This window comes from Tiliqua scincoides, chromosome 4, assembly GCF_035046505.1.
Source record: "Tiliqua scincoides isolate rTilSci1 chromosome 4, rTilSci1.hap2, whole genome shotgun sequence".
Taxonomy (NCBI): domain Eukaryota; kingdom Metazoa; phylum Chordata; class Lepidosauria; order Squamata; family Scincidae; genus Tiliqua; species Tiliqua scincoides.
The window spans coordinates 22,438,629-22,456,504 of NC_089824.1; the positions used below are offsets into that span (position 1 = coordinate 22,438,629).

Below are 17,876 nucleotides of genomic sequence, written 5' to 3' on the forward strand. Positions count from 1 at the left end.
CAGGTCCAGCCTTTACATACACAAGTTGGAGACCCCTGGATTCAATTCACTGTAGATTCCGAAACCACAGTGGAGGGCCAGACCTGCGCTCCCAGATGCAACTGGACGCGTTATCTGGTCAAGTCTGAGACCTGCAGAGGCTGCACACAGCTTTTGCGAGCCTCAGACAGTTTCTGTCAAAACTGGAAGTGCCTTTCTGGCACCTTCAGAGGCCTTTCTGAGTCCCACAAAAGCCATGCACGATCTCTGCAGACCTCACAAAGGCCTCTGGAAGAGTCGGAAAGGCATTTATGGTTTTGACAAAAAGTTTAGTGTCTTCCACAAACTTGGTCACCTCGCTGTTTATCCCTGTTTCCAGGTCATTATGAACAAGTTGAAAAACACCACTCCCAGGACAGATCCTTGAAGCACACCACTTTTCACCTCCCTCCATTGTGGAAACTGCCCATTGACACCCACCCTCTGTTTCCTGGTCCTCAACCAATTCTGAATCCATAAGAGAACATACCCTCTTATTCCCAGACTGTTGAGTTTTCTCAGCAGCCTTTGGTGAGGGACCATGTCAAACACCTTCTGAAAATCCACATATATAATTAATATTCCTGGGTTCACCAGGGTTTCAGGCAGTGATTGAACCTGAGAACTTTATCATAGAATGCAGATGCTCTACTACTGAGTCACAATCCTTCTACAACTATCAGCTTTGAGTGCTGGGTAGGTTGCTGGAGACAGTAACACTTTCATGTGCTTTGCAATAATAAAGATGTCCCAAGTTTTACTTGCATCAAATTCCGCCTCAGAAATAGACACACTGATCCACCTTATCGTACACCTTATCCACTTCTGGCAGCTTTTCACAAGGGAAATTCACTCCTACTTGCATGAGAGTAATCTGGAAAACAGAATGCCTGACCATATAGACTTGATCTGATCCAGCAGAGCAAGTCTTCTTTTCTTTTTGAGGTCTGGATTGTTTAAAAATATAAATAGATATTAAAATAAACACCCCTTATTTAGAAAACGGCTAATATTATAATAACCTGTTGGCAACCTTCAGTCTTGAAAGACTATGGTATCGCGCTCTGAATGGTGGTTCTAGAATAGCGTCTAGTGTGGCTGAAAAGACCAATTCGGGAGTGACAATCTCTTCCACACTGGGAGCAAGTGCAGTCTGTCCCTGGTATAATGCCGTTGTAAAAATCGATGGTAAGGCCACACCTGGAGTATTGTGTCCAGTTCTGGTTGCCACATCTCAAAAAAGACATAGTGGAAATGGAAAAGGTGCAAAAGAGAGCGACTAAGATTATTACTGGGCTGGGGCACCTTCCTTATGAGGAAAGGCTATGGTGTTTGGGCCTCTTCAGCCTAGAAAAGAGGCGCCTGAGGGGGGACATGATTGAGACATAAAAAATTATGCATGGGAGGGATAAAATGGATAGAGAGATGCTCTTTACACTCTTACATAACACCAGAACCAGGGGACATCTACTAAAATTGAGTATTGGGAGAGTTAGGACAGACAAAAGAAAATATTTCTTTATTCAGCGTGTGGTCGGTCTGTGGAACTCCTTGCCGCAGGATGTGGTGATGACAACTGGCTTGGATGCCTTTAAAAGGGGATTGGACAAGGTTCTGGAGGAAAAATCCATTACGGGGTACAAGCCATGATGTGTATGTGCAACTTCCTGATTTTAGAAATGGGCTATGTCAGAATGCCAGATGCAAGGGAGGGCACCAAGATGAGGTCTCTTGTTATCTGGTGTGCTCCCTGGGGCATTTGCCCGGCCACTGTGAGATACAGGAAGCTGGACTAGATGGGCCTATGGCCTGATCCAGTGGGGCTGTTCTTATGTTGTTATGTTCTCCTTGCTGCTAAACACATTCTGAAATGAAAATATCCAAACTGACTGCCCCTCTCCCCCTGCAACGTTAGCTCCCGACACCCTAAAATGAAGGATGCTTTGAAAGCTTATAAAATTTGGTGATGATCAGGAAATCCATGCGTGTACTTCACTTTTCTCAAAGCTTCCCCCTCCTCCAACTGGGGCAATAAAGGTGTTGAGAATCACTTTTGAGATATGAGTGACTGTTTCCACTTGGCAGACATGTGGGAGGATTAATGGCTTTCTGGCTTAACAACAGTACTAGCAGCAGCCACCATCTGCCTGCAAAGGAACAATGAAGAGGAAATGCAATTTTCCAGGGAAGGTCAAATTAGTTTAACAATGTGAAGCATCTGTGAAGAGGGTGCAGAAACTTTACACCATGAGATGATGAAGAAAAATGCTCTGGATCATCTTGTAGAGCTTTAATTTTACCTTAAATGTATTATTCTATTTTCCATTACACAGGAACCTTCCCAGAAAGGCTCTGCAGTGGTATGGTCCAATGCACCATATGTAACATCAGATACCCACTTATGTTTAAATTCAGTATCGGCAAGGCATTATCAGCCAAGAGAGGTGCTGCAAAAGTTTGCCATCACACCACACAGAAAAAACCCCTTTTCTCTTCAGCTTATAGGATTAGCATTATTATTTACCCTCTGTCTGTATTGTCTGCACTTCTGTACTGCAGCGAGTCATGGACTCTTTGCTCACAACAGGAGAGGAAACTGAACGCTTTCCACATGCGCTGCCTCTGATGCATCCTCAGCATCACCTGGCAGGACAAAATTCCAAACAACACAGTCCTGGAACGAGCTGGAATCCCTAGCATGTATGCACTGCTGAAACAGAGACGCCTGCATTGGCTTGGTCATGTTGTGATAATGGATGATGGCCGGATCCCAAAGGATCTCCTCTATGGACAACTCGTGCAGGGAAAGTGCCCTACAGGTAGACCACAGCTGGGATACAAGGACATCTGCAAGAGGGATCTGAAGGCCTTAGGAGTGAACCTCAACAGGTGGGAAACCCTGGCCTCTGAGCGGCCCGCTTGGAGGCAGGCTGTGCAGCATGGCCTTTCCCAGTTTGAAGAGAGTCTTGGCCAACAGGCTGAGGCAAAGAGGCAAAGAAGGAAGGCCCAAAGCCTGGTAGACAGACCAGGGACAGACTGCACTTGCTCCTGGTGTGGAAGGGACTGTCACTCCCAAATTGGCCTTTTCAGCCACACTAGACGCTGTTCCAGAACCACCATTCAGAGCGCGATACCATAGTCTTTCGAGACTGAAGGTTGCCAACACTATTGTCTAAAAATTATTGATTGGAGGGTATTCTGAGGGCCAGAGAGGTGGAATGAATGAGCCCATTCATTCATTTATTCACTCATCTAAGTTCCATCTCTAATTTATTTATTTAAATGTTATATTTAAATTTTTTTCCAGCCCTCCACACCACGCCAGATATTTGATACGGCCCTCTGGCCAAAAAGTTTGGAGACCCCCTGCTCTATTTTATAACAATGCGGTTCCCAAACTTTTTAGTGTGGGGACCGGCTTTTAAAAATAACACACTGTGTCATGTAGGGACATAGTGTTTCATGTTTACGAAACCGTAAAAAAATCACTAAGAAATAAAATTTTATTTATTAAGATTTAGTAATCTTGATGGTAAGAACTAACTTAAAGGAAACTGTCATTTTAAGTGTTTCTTACATGAGGATGGAGTTCCATATGAACTGTATGTCTCCAATTAACTCCATTGGGTTTGGCAAGACTTTGGCTGTTAAAAAGAGAAGTTGACATGCCTTGGAATGGTGGAGTTTGCCTTTGGATGCCTGATGATATCTACAGTGATTGTAGAACAAAAAGTTACTTTTTATTCATCAAACAAAACTAGTTGTTTTGGAATTTGATGACTGGTATACCCAGAGATTTTAATTATGAATGCTGTTGCCTCTGGCTATGATAATCTGAGAACCAAAATATTTTTATTTATTTACATGTAATAATAACCAGAAAAAGATGCTCCAACATTTATCTCCCTTTACTTATACATGCTTACAAACTGCGAGAGCTCTTTGCAGCTGATTTTTTTGAAAAGCCTCAAGTCTTAAGACAACTAGATATCTCTGAGTAAGGAAACATTTGTTCCTTTACCCAGGACTAAAGCTCCATGGTGTGGGGGGAGGGTCTACTTGGACCCGCACCAGCTAAATCACTAGCATGTCCAGATTGACCCAGGATGGTGTCCAGAAAGGGGTTAAGATTTGACGGCCACTGCTGATGCTAAATCTGCCCCTTTTATGGACCCAATCCAGTCTCCCCTGCCTAATTCCACTCTTCCCCACCTGCCTCCCCCCAACCCTGTCCAGCCTTCCCCACTGCCTTACCTCCATCAGCAGGTCCTCTCTCTGCCTTGGTGTCTGCAGGAAGATTTCAGCCTTCCTGCCAGAGTTCCAGCAGTGCATGAGTCCATGCGCTGCCAGAAGTGTTTTCATGACTGCTGTAAGACAGGCAGCACTGGCAGAAACCTAGTTGCACCAGTGCTATGAGCACATAAGAATGGGCTGTGGTTTATGCAGGAATACGTCTCACTGTATTCAACGAGCTGGCTCCAAAGTATGTTTACACACTATTGCAGACATAGATTATATTAGGAGATAGTTCACATGGAATTAAAGTAGACAGTTTTATAACAAAATTTGCCTAACAAACAATTTGTTGAAGATGATCCTCTATAAGCCTTCCTCTAATTGAGTTTTGATGTCCTAACTTTGACTCTGTTCCAACTTTTTTTTTTCCTCCCTGTTCCTTCAAAATCTCCCCCTTTTCCATTCAAAGCAGAGAAACGGCAAGACAAAACCTAGTTGCAGCACAAAGGACAGCTCCCAGATGCCTATCTGCTGTTAGTGAGAACAGAACTCAATTCCATATATGTGCTGTGGTATTGATTACTTCCGATCTAATTCATCACTTCTGCTCGGAAATTACTGGAAAATTAATATTTGGGATATGAAAAATATAACTCCCAGTGACATCAGGCTCCATCTTCCTAATAAAAATTCTAAATTGGCGATTTCGTCGGCTGTTATCATAAGGGACATCTGATGCATGCTTTTATCTAGTTGTTTAATGTGATTGACTATCTAGGGCCTGTGCCCCTGTAGTGCTGGCACTGGAGTCTAGCACCAGTGCTAGTGTTGAAAATATGCCATAAAGCATGTTTATGGCACCAGGCAAGGAGGGGTTTGAGCCTCAGTGCTGGGAAGACTACTCCACAGCACAGCCAGTGTTAAGTCTCTTGGTGGCACATCTTTTTGGGGGGAAGAGCAGTGGGAAGGCAGAACTGAGCAGGGGAAAGGGTGGAACGGGCTGGGGGGGGGGAAGGACCAGCCCAGAAGTGGGGTGGCACCAGTGGAGGCCACCAGATTAAAAGCTCTGTGTCGGCTTGCAACCCCAACATGGAGTTCCTCAGGTTTGTGCCAGTGAATTAGCTGGCACAGACTTGAGGAAGCCCATTGCAGAGGCTGAGACTTGGGGGAAAGGGACTTTTGGAGACCTCCAGCAGCTTCCCAGCTATGTGTAGGATACACCGGCCTCCCTTTTGGTGCTGCTGTTCCTCTGGGCGCCAGGAAGAACAGGATTGGCTGCCCAATTATAAAACTTTCGTCCTGTCTCCACAATACAAAGCGTAAATTAACATTATATGAGATGGTCTGGTGTCTACAATGATCAGCGAGTGAGAATGGAGATGTGATAAATAATGTGGAAGACTTCGAACACTGCAGCTGGTGAACAGCAAGGTAGATGGGGCAACTAGACAATTTGCTTTTCTTCCCTTCCTTTCTTCATCTCCCCCACACCAAAATGTGCAAAGGAAATAAGAAAGGAGCAATGCCTGCAAACCAACAGTGTTCAAACAGCTATTCACTACATGTCCAGTGATGGTGATATTTCCATAAAGAGGTTTTCCTTATCTGAAATTCATCTGGGCATTATCAAGAAAACATTACATCTTCAGCAGTACATCAGACCACCTTCAATACATCTGCAACAGAGCTGTGTTTTCTTTCCTGGGAGTCTTTTCCTCTCTGCATGCAGAGATGTGTGCTTAATTAAAACTTTAATGGAAAGTACCATTAAAACTCAACACACAATGCATGCCAAATTGTACTTAAGACTTCACACCAGAACAACAGCAGGGCTGTATCTGTCTTGAACTAAAACAGCAAGTGCTTTCATTTAGAAAAACAACAACAAATGGTGAAATTGTTAGCCATGTTGCATATCAATATTGTACAACCATAGAGCAAGAACTTTCCATTAGTATCACACAGCATCAAACATCAGCACTTAAGCTCCATCTCCATCCTGAATATTTTAGCTACAATATTTTAGCTACAATTATAAAGTAAATCATCAGCGTAAGAATTGTAAAACACATTGCAGAACTATATTAACAAATTCCTCTGGGAAATAACAGCACAGTTACAGATGTTTGCTACCTATAAGTTTGTGTATGTATTATCCAAAAGCTCATCTAAAAAAAGTTTAAAACTCTAAATAAGACTGAAAGGAGATCCTATAGATATTGATAGTAACCCTGCAAAGTAAGGCAGGCTGCAATCCTAAATATGTTTACTGGAGAATAAAACTAGAGGTACTTACTCCTGAGTAAGCAGGATTTCACTGCAGATATTAACTCTATACTGCAGCTGGGGAGCCAACGCTAAGATGTTTGCCTTGGGCCCCAATCTTATAAGGACTTTGTGATGGGCTGAGCTGCAGTCGCGTTCCACTGCTGTAAATGGGCAGTGAAACATATGTGCACCAGAGGCTCCAGAGGCATCTGTCAGGGTTGGTAAGTTGGCAGCAGAGGCATGTTGTGGATGGGGACAGGAGGGCAAGGTTGGATCCTAGGTGACAACCAGTGTGCACCAGATCTTATCTCCTCTTTTTCCAGTCACACAGTCCCTTTTCCCAGACACGTGCTAGCAAAATGTCTGGCATATATGACTGAAGAGACCCACGGTAATTGGGAAGCCTATTGAGAGGTAAGTAAAAAATAGTTATACTTACCTTTAGCTGGCTGTCTGATTGTCCGCCCCTCCCCCACCACTGGATGCATCAGTGCGAATGGCGGGGGATAGGATTGGACAATAAGGCTGGAGAAAGCCTTTCCTGTGATAAAGCCCCACTGAACACAGCAAGACTTACTTCTGAGTAAACTTTCATAGGACTACTCTATAAGGCTACCTAGTGAGCTTATGGCAGAGGTAAGATTCAGTCTCAAAGCTCCTTAGTTGGTATGCTACACAAGTTCTATCACTGCATAAGGTCATTTCCTTATGTTAGCGAATCTGTGATTTTTCTATGTGAATCTTTTTATAATTATGTTTTTTATTAACATATTGTATTGAACTGACATTTGTGCAAGGGAAAGGGATCTGTAGCAATGAGGTTGCAAACTGCAAAGTACAACCAATAACTAAATTGCAAAGCACTGATATCTGATGTTAGGGTTCAGCAAAAACTGAATAGCATTTTTGCTGATCAACATCTCCTGAGATATTCTAAAAAGGATTTCAACTTGTTGATGTGAAATGCTTTGGGATACCATCAGATTCTGTTCAAGTACTGTGAAATAAAAGCAGCTGCTAACATGGTAAAAAGGAGTTCCCTTGAGCAAAAGAGGTCAGTTTTCCCAATCTCCTTGTACCTCACATAGATGTGTAGAAGAGGACTTTCATTTTCGTCAGGTGCATCTGACAAACTGCACCACCCAAGATCCCTCTTCTCCACAACTACTGAAATTAGTTGAAACTACAAAAATTCTGGTCTCTTCTGTATGCAAAACATGGATTCAGAAGAAAAACAAAAAAAATGCCATAATGTTTTTCATTTGTGGTCATGTTTACTTTTTTCTTTTTCTTTTTTTAACTTCTTGAATCAGTCCTCTGCCCTTTTGAATTTATTGCTAAAACTTTAAATGCCACTATTTTGTTTTGTATTCTGCTTTAAAAAAAAAAAAAAAGATGGACAAAAGAGATACACTTATTCCTCATTATATAAGCTTAATGAGTTCCATGAAAACTGATCCTAAGGTGCAAACTCATACAGTAAAAATGTTTGTCAGTGCACTGCCTTCTGGTGGCTGCTTAAAAAAAAAATGTGTCTCCCAACTATGCCTTACATGCAGAAATCTCCTATAAGTGAAAAATGTATACTGAATTTGTAGGTATAAGTTTGTTAACCTTATTATAGTGAAATCTCATAAATCAACTGCTCATATAACAAGGATAACTGTGTTCAGGATTCACACTTCAATTTTTTATCACCACATTGATTTTGGTGGAGTCTGACTTAAAAATAGCTACCATGGAATACACTTGATATTTAGCTTGCGGCTAAATTACAGAAGTTCCTCTATAGGTTTCAATACCATGAAATTTTCTTTGCAATGTATTGTTTGAAAGCAACGAGGCTGAGCTTATGCACATGTGCTCTGTAGGCTTTGTAAGGTAGATTATGTCTAAAATGCATTTGCGCTTTGAAATTCTGAGTCGCTTAAAACATGCTCTATTGAATAAGTAAACAATGCAAGCTGATTTCTCCCCTAGGGCATGTTGGTAGCAGGAAGGTGGGCAACAACATACCACAATACAGCTGACAGCATCTGTCCTTGCATTTTGCTTTCCCTTCTCCACTTCTGTGTGCTTGCATGTGCAAGAAAGATGTGTCCATATGTCCATGGCTGCAAAGGTCACTCTCAGTATTAAAAGGTTAGCCCTGAGAATAGAGCTGCAGTGAACAGCAGGCTTGTCTCTTTCTTTCAATAGTAAGGTAATCTTTAAATAAAGAGAATGATAAAAACAACTAACTCTTGTGCTTAAGAGATACTTATACATATTACTAATGACTAGAATTGCCAGGCTGAACTACCATTTCAAGGGCAATGCTATGCATTCCTGTGCATGTTTACTTGGAAATGTCCTGTTGATTTCAGTGGGACATACTCCCAGGTAAGTAGGTGGAGGACTGCAACCTCACCCACTTCTTCAGTGCTTTCCACTTAAACCTCAGGCTGGAAGCAAGTGGGCAAACTATTTTCCACAGGCTCCATCCTCGACCTTCTCCATTCTAAGCTTTAATCACACACATTGTTTTCCCAGTGTACTATTTTATGCAATTTTAATTTATTGTTATTAAGAATACTTATCTACCTCTTTCAACAAGAGTAGTTCACAAAGCAGTTTACTTAGTAAAATAAATCAGCCAATGGTTCCCTGTCCCAAAGGGCTCACAATTTAAAAAAAAGAAAGAAAAAAAAAGATACAAAAGACACACAAGCAACAGCCACTGGAAAAGATACCTTGCTAGAGAAAGTTAGCAGGGGTCCCACTGCTAGCAGGAAGTTCAAGCACTTCAGATTCCACAAATTTAAAATATAATTAATCAGAAACAAAATAGAAATAGGCAGAAAATAAAATATAAAACAACAAAACAATGAGAAACAGCAGATTTTCAGATGCAGAAGGACTAACTACTGTACCATCAACAAACACGGCACTTGGAGTGTGACCTCAGTAATTTAACTGTGCTTTGATTTATTTGATTCATAAGGCATTCTGGGGCAAGCCTGGGAGAACAAAGAAACCTCCAAATGATCCAGAAACGGGTCTTTCAGTTCTAGAAACCGCTCTACAGTTTTGGAAACCATGCGGTTTGGCCATGAAAGGTAAATACACTGGATTTTGGTGCTTTTTTAAAAATGGGATTTAAATTTGAACCCCAGTATCCTCTGGCATCTGCAGTGAGTCAAATCCATGGATGCCAGACCTTCGGATATTAAGGGTTCACTCTACATCTACTATAGAGATGTTGCTGAGTAGAATGCATTGATTTTGCCAATGGTTTCACACATTCCAATTAAAAGGAGTTTTTTTGTCCGTTTCAGAATGCTGTCCTGCAGAATGTGATGGAAAGTGTTCCTACTGAAGAACATACTTCACATGAGACCTGTTTCAGCAACCGAGCAACATCTGAGCAATAAGAAAGCAAGTGCTGAGGAGAAGACAAGGTGAAGCTCAACATCAAAGGGCAGAGATCTTATCCACACTGATGTTTTGTGACACCTGCTTTTAAAGTTCTATTTTAACAATAGCAATGTGCCATGGAAAAATCACTTTTGCTATCAGATTTAGTAAAGACATCAACGGTTTGATTATCTAGAACCATCTCAAAAGTTTGTGTTTACAAGATTAATGTCTGAGTGCCACTGAATTCCATTTTCAAATACCCTTTGCAATCCTTCTGCTAACAAGGACGCAGAGCCCAATCCTGTGCTCAGCGGCAAGGCTCTGTACTGCCAAGCACTGTCGCAAATGTGCCATAAGGCACGTTTGCCAGCCTCACCACTGGGCTCCCACCGGTGCTAGCCCAGTGCCGGGCTAGCGCGGGGCAGTCGCCCAACTTCTGTGGCTCAGCGGTCTCCCAGAATGGAAAGCGGGGGTGAGGCAGGGAAGGGGAGGAGGCGTTCCGGGGAGGGGGAAGGCTGGTGGGGGACGGAGAGAGGACAGGGGGAAGCGTGCCAGGGGGCGGACTGGAGGCGTGCTGGGGGAGGGAGGGAGGTGGGTCCGCGGAGCTCCACTCCGCAGGATCCAAGGCACTCAGGTAGGGCTGCATGCCCCACACGAGTGCCTTTTCCGACCAAAAGGTTGGCAGTAAAGTGAGTAGCCCCATTGCGGGGCTGCTTACCTTACTTGGGGGAAGGGGACTTTTGTCCCCTTCTCCCGAGAAGCCTCCTGCAGTTGCCCAAGAAGTGCAGGATCCGGTGGCAACCCTTCTCGATGCCGCCGAGCCTGGGCACCCCAGACAGCTCAGGATTGGTCTGACAGTGTGCTAAACAACGTGATTATTTTTATATACCACTTTTCACATAGAGAGCCCTCCCCAGAAGCTCACAGAGCACCTCCTAACGGGTAGGGGAAAGAAGCAATGAAAACATTTTAAATAAATAGATATTTATACTTAGCTTTCTCCCTGTTATCAGAGTGTCAAAGGCAAATTACGAAAATTCTTATAACAATAATTCACTAAAAAATAATTCACCAGCACAGGATAATAATGAGACATTTTAAAACCTACAAGAACAGCCAACACAGCAATCCAAGATATGAGCAGAATAAACCAAAATAGAATAAAATTGTTCAAAAACAATCAGATAAAATCCACTGAAAGCACACAACACAAATTTAAAACTCAGCAACCAAAACCTATTGGGGGCTCAATCCTAAACAACTTTCTAGCACTGGCATAGCTGTTCTAGTGGGGCATGAGCTGCATCCTGCAGTGGGGAGGAGGGCAGTCACGGAGGCCTCCTCAAGGTAAGGCAATGTTTGTACCCTTACCTCTGAGATGCATTGCCCTTACCTCAGTGCTGAAAAGTTGGGTTAGGACTGCGCCCTTTAAAAAGAAAAAATCACAGCATCAGAAAGTCAGAAATTAAAAGCTCATCTACATGAAGTAAAGACTAAGAAAGAAGAAGCCTGGGTGCCACCCCCCAAAAAACCATCCCTGTCCAATATACCATTCAGTTTTCCATCAGAAAAAGATGGGATAAAGCACAGAGCCTCCCTTATAATTGTAACAAGTGGGCAGGATCACACAGAAGATAGTGTCCTCAATGTCATCCCTGAAGTCTTCTAACTTTTTTTGTATTTATACGCATATAATTTAGTATTTCTAAGCATATAATTATAACCACTGCTAGTGAGGCAGGGTTGGAAACCGTAAGACAGTCCCAAGTGTACCTCATTCTCCACTACTAGATGACAGAAGAAAAAAAAAACATGCAAGACATCCTGAACACATAATCCCGGAGAAGAGGGTAATTGTGCCCAAAATATGTTCCCTCCCCCTACATTGTTCGCTACCTTGGGAAAGAAGAATTACTGAGATTGAAAGGTGGGAATTCAACAAATACAGAGAGATGGAAGATCCATTGCCTCAGAAATCCAAAGGCTGAAACCATGTCTGTCTTCATACAGATTTAATTGAATCTATGTATCATTGTTTCAATTAAAATGAGTAAAATTAGACAAATGCCAAACTACGGGGTGGGGGGGGAGAGAATTAACAGCAGAATAAATAAAACTGAAACAAAAAGAACAACTTCAAAACAATGAGATCGTCACAAGATGAAAAAAAAATGTGGGGAGAGTCACATGTTTGGTGGGGAGGATTTAATCATCAATTTGCCTAGTCATTGCAATCTTTTGTAAGCAACTGTTTTCCTCGTTTGTGACCTCAAAGCACAGCAAAATTATTCTGAACTGTGTTTCGCAGTCTTCCGCAAGCACAGATGATTCACCCACTGCAAACTGTGCTTATCATACACAACAAGGAGGAATGAATAATAGACTTCAAATACTTAATACCGCAGTCGCTTTGCTGCTGAACTGGTGAGGGCAAGCAATTTATGCTTGGCGTCAGAGAATTGCGATTTTTGTTTAATACAGCCCATTCGCACTGTAAATGCCACCATAATATTAGAAAACCATCAGATTTCCTCAGAGAGCCAAACTTTTAATTCTCTTCCCTGCATAATCTTATTTTGCACTGCTTAACATGACATTTCGCACAAGCAGGAAGACTCATTGTTACAAGTTTTCTGTTTTAAGAATATGTTGCTCTTTGGGCTAATCAAAATGAGACATCAAGAAGCTGGTACTGTACACTAAATCAGAAAAACCTTATTTTAGATACAGACTAAGCAAAATGCCATTCCTGTTGCCACCACTTGGCCAATCTTCTATTGTGACAAAAGTTGTTTTAAAAAAAAGAAAGAAAGAAATACCAGTGGGTTTTTAATTATTTGAAATGGCTGCTGCTAGAGGGAGGTTGGGGGTGGGGAGAAATGATGGGAGTGAGAAAGGATTGTAGGCTCAGCCCATATCCTGAAAACCATGGGTTATGTATGTGCGTGGAGGCAACTTTCACTGGAAAAAGCATTACACAACTGAAGTAGCACCATGGAAAATACCCTATTCCTGGTCACCATCTGCCTCATCTTGAAGGGGCACCTGAAGAAGGACCTCAGATAGAGATCTTGAGTTGCTAGCTTGCCTGCTGGCCATATTCCCAGATGGTTGGCAACCTTCAGTCTCGAAAGACTATGGTATAAGCCTACAGTACCCGGTATTCCCAGGCGGTCTCCCATCCAAGTACTAACCAGGCCTGACCCTGCTTAGCTTCCGAGATCAGACAAGATCGGGAGATAGTGTTCAGTATAGGGAGAATGTGTGTCCAAACCGAGTAGACATCACTACTCCAGGTCTCTTCCCATGTCTGACCCACTGTACAGTCTTGGCAGAAAGGAGATGGATGCACACCAAGTCTTCCCTGTTCCAGTTGTCATGAGGTATAGCTTGCTACAGAGCCAGATTTGTATCCATTTATACAGTTGCCAAAATTGAAAGCCAGGAAATAAATGAGCTGCTTATACATTTGTGCGTTGTTATAATGCATGCCTGTGTTCTGGCATCAGGCATCCTAAGAGGGTGGATGGTTGGTTAGTGTTGGACCCATGTGTACAATGTCAAAGCTAGGTATCAAGACTATAAATACATATGCATGGTATTGTCACCTGCAGCTCTGCCCCTTAATAAAAGAATCATACAAATGGCTGGCATTCATTTATAGGAAGCATTTGGCAAGGCTGCGCTCATATATGTCCAGGATTGTTTTGTTCCCTTTGGGGGAAATGCAACTCCAATATGCTCTGCCAGTCATAGAAATGAAACTCAGTGACCTTAATCATGAGACTATCAATGCTACTATCTGGCAATCTGCACAATGATTGACTCCAGTAGTTTAGCAATAGGCCACAGCAACATAACGTTTGGGGTATACCTACTACAAGTCCATAAATGGGAGACAATGAGCAAAACCTAAACATATTTAGAGGTCTTCTTGTTGTTTTTAATATATATCTAAATAAACTAATATATGACTGGCTCTGGTGAAAAAAAATAGCATTCCTAGCTCATGTAACTACATATCTAGCAGCCCATGTTTAGTAGTTGCTTTAAGATACTGGGAGGAGGGAATAAGTACAAACTAGGGAGGAACAGAATGCTGAAAACCAGCTTTGGGGATGCTCACAAGGCTAGATATTAAATTGTGTCATTTTCAAACAAAATCAAATCTTAATCCAGTTGAGCCATGGCACAGAATGTATGACAAATCACTGAAGTTCAGGCTCTTAAAAGGCCAGTGATCTGATCAATTGGAAACTGCATTTAAATTCTTAAAGCTCCAGTAATTCAAAACCCATCAATGCAACAAATCCCTGACTGATGTGGACACAATCACCCAATATATTTTCATTTTATTTATTCATTATAGCAACACAACGATTGAGTTAACAAGTACGACCAAAAGTCCATGAGGGGGTGGGCAACACTTAATACATTTAGGGCACAATCCTAAACAGGTCTACTCAAAAGTTCTGTTTTGTTCAATGGGGCTTACTCTCAGAAAAGTGTGGTTAGGATTGCAGCCTTAGATCTTGCTACTTTTAATCAACAGATTTTTAGATAATCTTTCTGGGTGGGCTTCTGAGGTCATGAGCAAACAAAATTGTATAAAACAGTTTATAATATTTTAAAACAGTTCAAATCACAATTAAAAAAAACAATAATTAAAAGAAAAAATCTATAAAGCATAATATTAAAATCAGAACTCAGAGTTTAAACGTATCCATTAAAAGCTTAGAAGCAGATAAAGGGTCTTTATCTGATGCCAAAAAAGAGATAAAGGTCAGCACAAAGCATGCATCCTAGAAATGGGACACCTCGGCTGAAATAAGCTCTGTTGCCAACCACCATCCACTCCACACTGCAGGTACCAGCACCCGGAGCTGAGCTTTTGATACAGATCTTAATAAAAGAGCAGTTTCATTTAGAAGTATGCAGCCCTTCTGATCCCGAGTCATAGGACTGTATACATTAATACCATGAACTGTAAACAGGCCAGTGAGGAAAGTTGGTTAGGATTGTGCCCTGAGTTAGTTAAGCTAGGCCCCAATCTGAATTTCCATTTTGGTTTTGGGCACTAAAATAAATCCTTGTGCACTTTTCTGTGTAGGACTATGTGTGTAGAAGTTAAATGAGGAAGAAGTGGACTGAGTGTATTTGTGGGTGCCTGTTATATGTATCCAAGTGAGGCTTCTAGGTTAGGAAAATCAGTTTAAAAAAAAAAAAATCTTGTGCCATTGATGTTGATTGTTGACCAACCAACATAGCATTTTTGTATTATTTGTTTAAATACAAGAAATTAAGAAGCTACAAAGAGGGGTGCATTTCTATACCTGAGGAGACAACAAGGTTAAAAGTAGCAACCAGAAAAAGAAAAAAAGAAACCAACCAACCCAAGGAAATCATCACGTATTCCAGGCATACCTACTCTTACAGCAAAATACCATTCAAATCTTGTCAGATGTAAATCCCACAGAGTTCAAAAGTACTTACTCCCAGATAAGTGCATATAAGCTTGTAGCCATTGTCTGCAAATTAAAATCTATTTCACAAATGCATTCATAGTACATTTCCAGGCTAAAAATTATTATTTTTTTAAAAAGGCAGACACTGACCTTTTAGTGCCGAACATAATGGTAGATGGTTTCCTTCACATTTAGAATGAATCAGCACCCCAAAGTCTTGTTCTGGTTGACCTGGTGGATAAAAAAAAGGGAAATCTTCATACCAAGCCTGTTATCTACATTTTTTACTACTGAATAAATATTGTCCCAAAAATATCTTTTATGTGATCTCAAGGAGATTAAGAATGCATCTGCAGAACCATGGAAAATACTTGTGCTACAGCATGTGAATATTATATGTATGTTGATCAAATCCTTTCCAAAGGATTAAAGGATTTTGTATTTTTTTTTTAACTTGTCTTCTGACTTTCTTTTGCTTCCTTTGCAGAAAGGCCCTTGTGACTCATTATCCGTGCTCCAGGGGCATTTTCTTGCTCTGCAATTCATTAGGTTTCCCCAGCCAAATTCATTAGGCTTGCCCAGCCATATTCCATGTGCTGCAAGGCAGGTGTTAAGAGGTGCTTGGGCTAGAATCAGGAACCTACAGCTCACTGCACAGCTTCCTTGTGAGCTTAGTTACCAAGACTACAGGTTGAAGAATCTCCCTTGGTGGTAAAGCGTTCCCAAACACAGGAGCTGCATCCCTGGAGCTATCAGGTTTCCTCAATAGAGCAGGCTATAAAAGTTTCATCCTTAGGCTAGTACTCCACTGGACAAAGAGGGTCCAATCCTATCCAACTTTGGTGTAGCCACAATGCAGTCCCATGGTAAGGGAACTCATGTTCCCATACCTTGAGAAGGCCCAAGTGACTGCCCCTCAACAGCAGGATGCAGTGCACACCCCACTGGCACAACTACACCAGGACTGGAAAATTGGATAGGATTGGGCCCTGAGATGGCACTCTTTGCCCTGGCTCATTCTGACCCTTGGCTTGTTCCTGTTTTGGCCCCCTTGACTCTGGCCTCTAGGACAACTGCTGGATCCTGGCTCTACAGAATCATAGAGTTGGAAGGGAGCCACAAGCTCATCTAGTCCAACCCTCTAGAGCAGGGGTGTCAAACACAAGGCCCACAGGCTGGATGCAGCCCTCAGAAGCTCTTTATTTGGCCCGTGGGCTCTCCCAGCACCACCTTCAGCTGCTTCACCACCTTCAGTACTGAGATGTCACTGCTGAGAAGGCAGCCTGCGTGAAAATTGGGCTCTCCCTTATCTCGAAAATACTGATATTTGTGTTTTCTCTTCTGTCATTTGCAGCTTATACATTCACAAGTGAGAAAAAAAAAATGCTTATTTCTGATCATGACCTGCTTAATGACCAGTGGCACCACTAGGGTTTGCATCACTCAGTGCGGGAGGCCAGCGTGTCACGTCCATATGGACCTCCACCCAAGCAGTGAGTGGGACAACAGCCTGGATGGTGGCCGTGATGATATATCATTGCCCCGCCTGCGCCGGTTTTGTGGCTATACCTTTTGATAGAAAAAGCAGTTTGTTTCATTGCAATCTGCATGAAATTACACATCAATTGATATATAACATTATAGTATTATTCCTACAAATCGGGATTTTAGCAATTTTGGTCACTAATGGTGTCACCTTACTAACACCTTATTAGTTCCATGCTGTGTCATAACAACATTGGCTTTTTGAACAGTCTCAGTGGTCTGTTTTGAATTAAGGAAATGTACTTTTTTGTTATATAAGGCAGCTGCATTTTTGTTTTCTGATTTTTTGGTCATAACTTTTGATAGAATGGAGAAATTTCACTCCTGTTATTTTTTCACTGCATTCTGCTATAAATTACACATCAAATCACGTGTAAAATATTATTCCTACAAATCGCGATTTTGGTTACTAGTGGTGTCACGTCATTCAGTGCGGCCTGCACCCCGCACTCCTCCCTACTGTCACCACTGTTAATGACATCACTTCCTGCTTAATGACATCACTTCCGGTCCTCAGCAGGCACCATGAATGCTCTTTGGCCTGCTGTATGAAACGGGTTTGACATCCCTGTTCTAGAACATCTCCAGCAGGTGCCAGTCAAGCCTCTGTATGAAGATCTCCAGTGAAGTAGAATCCACCACCTCCCTTGGCAATCTGTTCCACTGCCAAACTGCCCTGATCATCAAGAATTTCTACCTGATGTCCAAATGGAATCTCCTCTCTTGCAGTTTGCACCCATTTGATCTAGTTCTATTCCCAGAGGCTGCTTGATGGCTTCTTAAAGCTTGGCCCTAATAGCAGGAAATTCATTTTTTCCCACTGAAACTTTTTATTTCATAAACATAACTTTTGAATTAGGATTGAATCAAGTTGTTTTTCATTTAGATACCTACTTCAAAAGGGGTATGTGCAATGCAGAGCAGGCTCACTTCATCAGACATTTT

General features: G+C 42.0%; 1 protein-coding gene across 2 annotated transcripts in view; it reads right to left on the reverse strand.

Moving 5' to 3' along the window:
• Positions 1 to 17,876, reverse strand: part of OXR1 (oxidation resistance 1) — a 275,460-nt gene that overhangs the window by 208,411 nt on the left and 49,173 nt on the right. For both annotated transcript variants that reach the window (XM_066622804.1, XM_066622803.1), the window contains exon 2: positions 15,537 to 15,617. In XM_066622804.1, coding sequence (XP_066478901.1) covers positions 15,537 to 15,553 — 17 coding nt within the window. In that variant the 5' untranslated portion in view covers positions 15,554 to 15,617. The remainder of the gene's footprint in view (positions 1 to 15,536; positions 15,618 to 17,876) is intronic.